Genomic DNA, 11,005 nt, shown 5'->3' on the forward strand with positions numbered 1-11,005 from the left:
GGCTCGCGTTGCGCCCGATCGCAGCGTGGCCCTGTAGGCGGCATCCTACTAGGGCATTTCGAAATTGATAAACTTCGGCCCAAAATTTTACAGTTGAGTCTAAATTACTCCAGGTATGTAACGTTAACCGTTGCCATTGCATCTCTATGAATGTTATTTCGTCGGCATTATATTTGTGTTTTTGTTGCTGTAGTTGAACAAATACTTTTGGTTTAATCACTCTTAATGCATTTCCAACCGAAAAAAAGTAAATTTTTTTTAGTGTGGCAATATTTGTAGGGAGGCGTTGGCGTAATTCCTTTATTAAAGTGATAATAAAATAGCGACCATTTTCTCGAATTATTTTCTCGGCTTCGTGGTCAAAAGCGTTTGTGCTTACTTTTGTTTTTAAATACTCTTCAAAACTGTGATAAAACTGAGGAAATGGAGCAAGATATGGTTCCAACGGGGAGCATATAGGATCAAATGTGTCCGCGCTAATAACCACTAGGGAGCATAGATGCGAAAGTAAAACATTGAGTTCATTAAAAATCTTCATTGGGTCTGCATTATTGCTTTCGAACAACTTGTTTACTTTTTGCACCTGAAAATTAGGCAAATAGTAAAATCGGCTAAGAACGGCTAACTTTTTTTTACAAACCGGCTAACAAATCGGCTGCCGGCTAGATCGAATTTTCTCCGGCTAGTTGCTATCAAAACCGGCTAAATCTAGCCGGAAAACGGCTAAAATGGCAACGCTGCCTGTCAAAGCCAATCTGTCACGTAAAGCGAAGCAAAAGTTTTATGTAGCATCAGCTTTATGAACTGAACCGCTTGACCAATCGGTTCAAATTTGACCAGCCGGCTCAGACCGAATCACTGATCAAAATAATCCAATTGGGCTGTTCACAGTTCGATCCAAATAGTGTCTCAAAATGTAGACATCTACATTTTTAGACGTTTTCTAACCGTGGTGTTGTTGTTTCCCATACAAAATTGGAAAACGACGCCGTCTACATTTCACACCCAAGGATATGTTTTTTACGCGTCTACATTTTGCAACCTCGCAGCAGGGTTGCATTATGGCAATACCAATCATATTTTTTAATTTATTTGGCACGTCTTCCGTATTTGCATTTCATTTGAGCACAATGTCTGCTGAAAACAAACAAATCAAGGAAAAGAAAGAACAAATATTGGCAATTCGTAATAAAGTTAAACAATTAAAATTTTTTCAGACACAAAATCGAAATGCGACATATAAAAAGTGGACGCAAAGTAGAATTGTCTGGCAACACCAGTAAAGTTTTGCGACGATTTTGGGACGAATGCTAGAAAGGACTGCTCAAAGTTTGATGCTAAACATGTCTCAAATGTAGACGTCTATATTTTGAGACACAATTTGGAACGAACTGTGAACACCCCAAATTTTTATTTGTTCCTTTTAGTAGCTAAAGCAGTGTTTGCATTGTTCAACTCAACGCAGGGTTGCACGAAAAAAAGTTGAATGGCTAAATGTTGGCCGGCGACCAACTTTGTTGAAAGCGATTAGTTGAAAGGCCGTTCAACCAAAAGTTGAATGCAAAGCTGAACAATGCAAACACCTTTTTTGGCGAATATTTTGATATTTTTTCATATTTTGATATTTTTAGCCATTCAACTTTTTTTTTCGTGCAACCCTGCGCTGAGTTTAACGCAAATGTTGAACGCAAAGTTGAACAATGCAAACACACTTTAAATGGAGTACTTTTTATACTTGGGGTGTTCACAGTTCGTTCCAAATAGTGTCATAAAATGTAGATGTCTACATTTAAAGACGTTTTCTAACCGTAAAATCTGTGGTGTTGTTGTTTCCCATACAAAATTGGAAAACGACACCGTCTACATTTTGTCACACTCAAAGGTATGTTTTTTTACGCGTCTACATTTAGCGACTTCGCAGCAGTGTTGCATTATGGCAATATCATTCAAATTTTTTTTTACTTTATTGGGGACGCTTTGCGTATTTGCAGTTGATTTGAGGGCAATGGCTGAAGAAAAAATACAAATCAAGGAAAAGAAAGAACAAATATTAATAATTGGCAATTAAGTTAAACAATTCAAATTTTTCAGAAACAATATTGAAAGGCGACATATGAAATATGGGCGCAAAGAAGAAATATCTGGCAACACCAGTAAAGTCTTGCTCGTCGCACTACTAGAAAGGAGTGCTCACAGTTTGATGATAAAAATGTCTCAAAATGTAGACGTCTATATTTTGAGACACAATTTGGGACGAACTGTGAACACCCCAACTATTTCTCCCTTTAGTAGCAGAATTGTACATTTTTGCTGCAGACGTATACAATAAATAATAAAATAAAGAATAAAATTATTGCTAGCAACCCTTGTTTTGCTTGCTTTTGACATATTTTTATACACATACATATATCGTTACTTATTTTTTCGTCATTTTATAACAAAAATGTAAAATGTAGTAAAAAAATAAACCAAAGAAATACAACTGAGTCAAAAAAAAATACGCTGGGGATTTGGCCCTCCCCATAACAGCATGTTAGTCAAAGAGAGAAAGAATGGAACAAATTAGAGAAAAAGTGCCGTGACTAGGGATAATATGATCTCTGCGTAACAGACTGCGTCAAACTTTGCTACATTCATATACACAGCAGCAGTGGAGCAGTACCGACATCAACAAACGGGCTGAGTTCTTACCGGAGTACATTATAAATGAAGATCTGTATATAAACCACGTTGGGTAATGTCCAACATTTATCTGGGCAATAATCTGATTGGACAATGGTGGGTGTCTTCGGAACCTTCCTTGTCCGACCACAGGATTATCCGGTTCCAGCTGGGAGTGCAGGCCAGAGCAGAGACTCCAAAGAGGAACCCCAGAAACACTAACTGGGAAAATTATAGGAAACTGCTAGATTTTAACCTACCCGGGTTAAAGAGGGGCCACAAAAAAGGTGGCTGCATGGCATTAGCGCATAAAGTTATTAGGTTAACAGATATAATGACTGATGCCTTTAACTATAGCTGTCCCGAGACCCAACCATGGGGGAAAGGGAAAACAGTGCGGGAACTCTCCTCCCTTTGGAAAGACACGCGTAGGCTGTTCAATAACGCTAAGCGCACGGGATGCTGGGCAGAGTATGCGGCTAGTCTAACAAAATACAGCAAAGAAATAAGGAAGGCGAAGAGGGAAAGTTTCGGAACCTTCTGTGAAGGCATTTCGAAAACCCCGGCCGCCACGAGGTTACATAAGGCTATAGCCAAGGGAACTATTGCACACAACCACATTAAATCTACCATTCTGAGGAATATACCCTACACACCTGTCAGCATGCATACAGGGCTGAAAGTTCCACAGACACAGAAAAGTTCCACGGACATAGAGGGAGCTTTTAACAACACGTCACACTCTGGAGTGCGCAGGGCACTAGAAAGGAGAGACGTGCAGCCAGCGATTTGTAATTGGGTGGATGCGCTCCTGCGGGGACAGCGTGGTACAACTTCAAACAACAAAGAGCTGCCCGCCGGGAGAGGAGTCTTATCACCCCTTCTGTGGAGCTTAGTGGTGGATGAACTCCTTCAATTTACCTCTGACAAAGGTATCCTGACACAATAATTTCCAGGGGCAAGTTTGAGAGCACCCTATGCGACATCATTCAAAGAGGCTTAAAGCTGACGAAGGGATACTGCGATAAGTTAGGGCTTATCATAAATCCTTCCAAAACGCCATCATTGCTCTTACAAGGAAAAGAGCCCTTCCGGGCATGAGGAACATAACCTTGGAGGGGGTCGTGGTTAGCGTCGCCAGCGAAGTGAAGTATCTGGGACTAATCCTAGACACCAAACTTCTATGGAAGAAACATGTTGACGCAATTACCTCCAGGGCCAGGAAAGCTTCAATGGTGTGTAAGCATCTGGCGGGAAAATCCTGGGGTTGTACACCCAGGATGATAAGATGGCTGTACATCATGATAGTACAGCCAATAACCACCTATGGGGCGGAAGCTTGGGTTTCAAGAACTACTCTAGCCATGGTGAGACAATCGCTTACCAAGCTACAACGACTGGCTTGTGTATGTATAATATGAGCGATGCGCACATGTCCGACGACGGCGCTGGAAGTAGTCCTTGAACTCGAGCCTCTTCATATAACCATAGAGCAGGCAGCCAAAGAACTCTGCTTAACATTGCGAGAGAAGGATTCGGAAAAGTCATTTCCTTTAGGAGTATGGAGAAGCTTGGGTCCTCGCTCCCACTAGCCATGTTACCTAGAGATGACATAGGAAAGCCCATAGTCTGTGAGAAGAGATCCAAAATAGAGCTTTGCAGTAAAGCGACTTGGAGTTTCTCCGCTTTCGAGGCATTACTTCAGTGTTGCACTCTGCACTGGTACACGGATGGCTCGAAGACTCCAGAAGGAGTAGGTGCTGGAATTGTTGGACCCCGGGCCAGGATTTCTGTGCCTATGGGGAAATATCCGAGCATCTTTCAAGCAGAACTTTACGCTATCTACCTATGTGCGGATACAATCATGGTTAGAGGGTACAGAAACGAGAGAATCATAATCCTAAGTGATAGCCAGGCAGCACTCAAGGCCCTCATATTCTATGAGGTCAAATCGTCGCTGGTCCTGGAATGCATTGAGAAGCTTAACTCCATCGGTAGACACAATAACATCAAGTTACCGTGGGTGCCTGGTCACAAGGGAGTAGAGGGTAACGAGGCGGCTGACTGTCTCCCAAGAGAGGCGGCAGCCACTACTCCATTTGGCCCTGAGCCCTTCCTTGGAGTGTGTCCCTACACTCTAAACAAGAGAAGTTTAGGATAGACAAGATCACTATGAGGGATCTAAGCTGGCAAAATTCGTCAGGAATGCGTCAGGCAAAGAGTTTACTGGGAGGTTATAACAGAAGGAGATTACAAAGTATAACTGACCTACCAAACGGGCTTCTTAGAATAATAACAGGTATCCTCATAGGACACTGCAGGCTGAGAGGGCGTCTACAAGACCTGGGGATATGGTCGAGTGACCTTTGTCGGTTTTGTAACTCTACCAGCGAGACACCTCTACATATCCTCACCGAATGTGATATATTCTGCAGAATACGTGAGAAAAGTTTAGGCTCAATGTCCCCTAAGGTACGGTTAAATTTTCTCAGGGATTTAGGTCTAGAGGAGGCATTGTGAAGAGTAGAGGGCACAATAGACCACAAGGTCACGGTGCAAACCTCATTTGGATTATCCACCTATCTATCTATATACACATTCGCATACACATACATTATCATCCTTTTTGTTTGCTTTTGATTGGTCGAACGTGTTTACTTTTTTTCTATTTTGACATTCTAGGTTTCACCAGCAACAACAAAATACATGGCAGGGTTGTGTTTGCTTTACTGCTATTACCTGTTCGGGTCATTGCGCATACTTACAAGTGAAAAAAGAATCAGATGTTTTGCAGAAATGCCTCGCAGCTGAGATCACCTGATTTTATTTGCTGCAGGGTTACAGTCCATATCCACAAAGAAAAACTTTAAACAGACTCTGACAAAAACAGCAAACAAGTCATATTAAGTGTAGAAGTTATTGACCAAAGCGCTATAAATTATTAAAATAACATTAAATGCAGGAATTAATTTAATCCAATGCATATTTTACCATTTCTTTTAAATTTATATAAATAACTTTTGTCATTGTTACGTCACTTTAAATACCCTGGCAGGATATTTATACATTTTGACAGGTACTTTCCAGGTAACTTCCAGGCAGAAGAAGAACATTTGTCGCTCATGAACCAAAAATACAAGATCACGCCAGCAAGCCAGTAGCCCGTTATAATCGCATTTAGGAAAAAAGTTGGGCGATTTTTACATCAGCCGTTTGTTTACATTTGTTCGTTGCTTACAATTTGGTGGTGGCTTTTTACTGGAATTTTCCTAATTTTCGCTTGTGACAACGTGTGTACACATAAAGCTACACAGCTAGAAAATTACTTTTTTCTTTCTTTCGTTCGCGCGTGATCTTGTGTCTTTCGTTCATGTTTGTCACTTGTGAGTATGCACAATGGTTCGGGTACGGAAAAGGAAGTATTGGTGTTGCCATCAAATCTTCAATTTCACCAAATTCACCACCTTGAAATATTAGAATTTTTCTCTCCTAATGCAACCCTGAAAATGACTGTGAACTCACACCCGAGAAGAGCAAGAGACTAAGAAGACGAAATTTTGTAAAGCTGCTTGCGCTAACTTAATTATTTTGTAAAAAAAAACAGAATTTAACAGAATTAAATAAATAGTTAGACTGCTGAAAAAGTCGAATTCTTTTGTTTTCTCCGCCTTCAACAAATCTTTAAAAAATTTCTGGCGTCTCGGTAAATATCACTTGGAATCGCGATCACCGTCGTAAAGAAAACGGTGGCGATAGCGTTCGCAAGGATAAATATCGAGTTAAATCTAAAGCTGATGCTTCCGAGAGAACCAAATTTCTGGTGCACTGGCAAATTTCCACGCACACGGCACATATTTATACAAGCACTTCGGCAAATATTACACACCTCGTAGTTTTGTCACAAGGCATGTGCGTTTGCGATATCTGCGGAAAAAAAGTCGGACAAAGAAAGAGTCGAAGATAGGGTGCAGTGCGACGATTGCGAACTGCGGTTCCATTTCGAGTGTGTTGGCGTTGACGAGAGCGTGCAATATTGTAAAGGCCGGTCCACATAGAACTTTCGCGTTGGCTTTGGCGTTGGCGTTGGTTTGACAGAACGCACGTTAAAAGTATGCTTGCTACAATGAACGCTTGGCAGCGAATCCTTGGGCCACTAAATTAACATATTAACGACAGATAAATTAATATTTCACATCAATAATTGTATTAAAAATGATATTTCTTGCCCGCACTTGATTAAAAAGGAAAAATATTTCATATAATTTTATTTATTTGCATGGTGATCTTTTTGCTTTGTGTTAGCGTGAGCGTTGTCAAATTTTGGCTATGTGGACGGCTGCATTTGAATTCATGTATTCATAGTCAGCTGTTGAAGCGATGCCAACGCCAACGCAACGCCAAAGTTCTATGTGGACGGGCCTTAACTGGAGTTGTGCTTCCCGTATGAAATAGACTTCTAGTGTAGGGGCACTACACCTGCGAACATACAATGCAGCAATCAACTACATCAACGGCCTCCACACCTGAACAGAGAGTGATGGAATCGGCTAGCTCAGCAATTGGCACCACTCAATCGGTGAATCAACCGAATCACACCGATTCTCAACGGAACGCAGACGCACAAAAAATAAATGAAATTACCACAACGCAAACTGGTTCCAGCGAAGGTAGTTATCGACAACAGCTTATGATGGCCATGCTCGAGGAAAAGAGAGCAGCAGAAGAACGCTTTATCGAGCAGAAGTACCAGCTTCTCGTGCAGATGAACTCTTCAGGCACTCCGACGTCAGATATGTTGCCAACTCTGCAAGTAGCAGCGAGCACTGGCCCGACAAGTTCACAAATAGCGGCTAGACAAGCAATACCAAAGCAGTTGCCTACGTTCAGCGGCGACCCCGATGGCCAATGTTCATCAGCACGTTCGATCACAGCACTACAGTGGCGGGATTTTCGCATGTCGAAAATATGCTACGGCTACAGCGATGTCTTAAGGGTAAGGCGCGGGAATTGGTGAAGGATAAGCTGCTCTTGCCCACGATGGTCCCCGATGTCATCAGTACTTTAAAAATGTTCTTCGGTAGGCCGTACGCAACATATCTGCAACGATGGAGACGTGTAAGCTTGAAGCACACCTGAACAACCCGATGTTGGTGAAGGAGTTAGTTGACAAGTTGCCCAATCAGCACAAGCTCAGCTGGGCGATGCATCCCGTGAAGACCGTTCTCCATCTATTAAAGTATTTAGCGACTGGCTATATCGGTTAGCTGAAGCAGCATCAACGGTAGTATCACCGGCAGTCATGTACAAGGCGAGTTCTGTCAATGCGCACGATCGCGATCGAGAAGGGGCGGGAGGTTTATAAATCAGATAACCTGTCCCAACCGCAGCCGCGACAGTCTACAATGAAATGCATCGCATGCGGAGGGACCGACTATAGTGCAGCGCAATACGAAAAGTTTCAGAACCTGTCCAGCAGCCAGAGGTGGAATATGGTCCAAAGAGACAAAGCTTGCTATAGGTGCCTCAAAACCGATCGCAGGGCGTGTTTTTTAAAAAAGAATTGCGGCGTGAATGCTGTACGCAAAGACATCACCCACTACTCCACAGCGAATGCGTTGAAAGTCCGATGAAGATGGAAAATGATCAAGCGGTAGTAAGTACGCATCGCAGTGATAACGCAAGTCATTACTTTCGTTTCATACCGGTGAATCTCCACCCGGGAGGCGTAACAGTTCAAGAATAAGCGTTCTTGGACGAAGGATCCTCTGTCACACACATAGACGAGTCAGCGTTCAAACAACTGGGTATCAAGGGTGTGTCATCACCGCTATGTTTGCAATGGACTAGTGAAACTACGCGTAACGAGAGTACGTCATTACAGACATCAATTCAGATTTCAGCACCAAATAGCGGAAAGTTATATCGGCTCAACAACGTTCATACGGTACAAAACCTCGCGCTGCCTAAGTAGTCGATAAACGCAGACGAAGTTCGAAGTTGAGAGATATACCACTGCACTCATATAGCGCTGTTCAACCAACGTTACTTATCGGAGCGGACAATTGGAAAATCGCTGTACCTCGAAAGATAAGAGAAGGTAGGCGACGCGAACCAATTGCGTCCAAGTGTTTGTTGGGATGGAGTATACAAGGCACCTCGGATGAGACGACACATATAACAATGCATCACTGTACTTGCAAGTGGCAAGAGCTTCACGACATCGTGAAGGACAACTTTAATCTAGACGCAGTAAAGTCGCAAAACTTACGTAGGCGGACGTTTTGAAGTAGGTCTTTTGTGGCGCAGCGATGAAAACGCGCTACCCGGGAGCTACACGAATGCGTACAGTCTACTCAACTGCTTGAAAAATAAAATTAAACGCGATCCTACTTTGTACGAAAAAAATAGATGATCAAACAAATAACCTACTACGAAAAGGGTATCCAATTTAGCTGTCGGAAACCGAGATGGCGATCGAAAATAAATGTACGTGGTATTTGCCGATTTTCTTGGCACTAAATCCCAACAAACCTAATAAAATAAGGCTTGTTTGGGACGCGGCCGCTAAAGCGCATGGTAAATCACTCAACGCTTTTCTACTCACTGCGCCAGACTTGCTTAACCCACTTGTCGAAATACTTTTGGCGTTCAGAGTTGGTCAGGTAGCGGTGTGCGGCGACATCGCTGAGATGTTTCATAGGATAAGCATACGAAAGGAGGATATGCACGCTCAGCGATTCCTATGGTACGATAAAGTTAGCGGTCAGACCAAAGTCTACGCCATGTGCGCCATGACCTTTGGCATAAGCTGCAGTCCATGTATCGCTCACTATGTTCGAAAAAAAAAAATGCAGAAGAACATTAACAGCAGCATCTACGAGCATTCGGAGCTATCCAAAAGGAGCATTACGTTGACGACTATATCGATAGCGTAGACAGCGAGGAAGCTGCCTTCGAAGTAGCAGACCTTGTTCGCAAGGTTCATCGAGCCGGCGGTTTCGAAATTCATAATTGGGCGTCGAATTCCCCAAATGTCCTACAAAGCAGTTTGGGGACACGGGGAAAGTACTAGGTATGTACTGGGAACTGCACACCGACGTTTTTAAGTATGTCTTCAGGTTCACTGGGCTACGACGACCAGTGTTAGTAGAAGATCTCATCCCAACCAAGCGAGAGGTTTTGCAAGTGCTGATGTCGATTTTCGACTCACTGGGGTTGTTGGCATGCTACACGGTCGGCCTCAAAATACTTTTACTACGAGTCTGGCGAGTCAACATTGGGTGAAACGAAGAGCTGCTATAGGCAGCTGTTGCCTGAAATTTCGAGATGCTACTCACGTAACTTGGCTGCGGCAACTTACGTAGAGATGCACACATTCGTCGATGCTAGCGAATATACGTATGCAGTAGTGTGCTATTTGCGGGTGCTTCGAGGTGGCGCGGTCAACGTGTCGTTAGCGGCAGCTAAAAGTAAACTAACTTGAATGTAGCTGACGTAGCGACTAAAGTAATTAGTGCGGTAGAAAGCAAGCAGTGGTTGCAAGGACCCGAATTCCTGTTCACGCCGAGTAGTATGTGGCCAGACCCACCCAAACATGTGCATGTAACGCAGAAAAATCCGGCAACCAGGGTAAATGTAAAGTACTTCTCTAATTGGCGTCGGCTCTATAGGGCGACGGCGACGTTTTATTTGTACGTTGCTCGGTTAAAAGCCAAGCGACAAGGCTATAATAAACCAAGCGAAGTTACACCAGAGATGATTGGCAAGGCCGAGAATCTGCTATACAAACAAGCGCAGGTAAGGGCATTCTCTTCAGAGATTAACACATTACATTCAGGGCAACCACTCCGAAAGCAAAGCAAACTATCCGCGCTAAACGTCTACCTGGATAGCAATGGGATATTGCGGATGCAGGGAGAGCTGCTTCCATTAACTGCCGAATGGATGCCATTGTTATGCCGAGGGAAGACCATACGACGCTTTTGATAGTGAGAGCTTATCATGAAAATAACCACCATCTATCACATGAGACCGTTATCATGTCCAAAGTTCATACTATATTGCACGTTTACGCATACTATATTAGTCAGTGCGACATGCCTGCCAAAGATGCAAAATCGACTATGCCAGCTACACGAAACCATTTTCATTTACAGGTGTAGACTACTTCGGGCCGATCCTTGTAAACGTCGGTAGGCACAAAGAAAAGAGATGGGTCGCACTCTTTACTTGTTTGACTTCCTCGAGATGTACACTTTGAAATCGCGTATAGTCTCGACACCAGCTCATGCATCATATGTCTTCGCAACTTCATGGCAAGGCGTGGTACTCCATCAGAAATCTA

At 43.1% G+C, this 11,005-nt stretch overlaps 1 protein-coding gene across 1 annotated transcript in view; it reads right to left on the reverse strand.

Annotated features, from left to right (window-relative positions):
- Nucleotides 1-9,535: 9,535 nt before the first annotated feature.
- LOC118745419 overlaps nt 9,536-11,005 on the reverse strand; it is an 8,336-nt gene continuing 6,866 nt past the window's right edge. The window contains exon 5 of the mRNA XM_036478871.1: nt 9,536-9,697. Within this exon, the coding sequence (XP_036334764.1) occupies nt 9,536-9,697 (162 nt within the window). The remainder of the gene's footprint in view (nt 9,698-11,005) is intronic.

The sequence above is a fragment of the Rhagoletis pomonella genome, unplaced genomic scaffold, assembly GCF_013731165.1.
Source record: "Rhagoletis pomonella isolate Grant_MI unplaced genomic scaffold, Rhpom_1.0 Rhpom_scaffold_00009, whole genome shotgun sequence".
Taxonomy (NCBI): Eukaryota; Metazoa; Arthropoda; class Insecta; order Diptera; family Tephritidae; genus Rhagoletis; species Rhagoletis pomonella.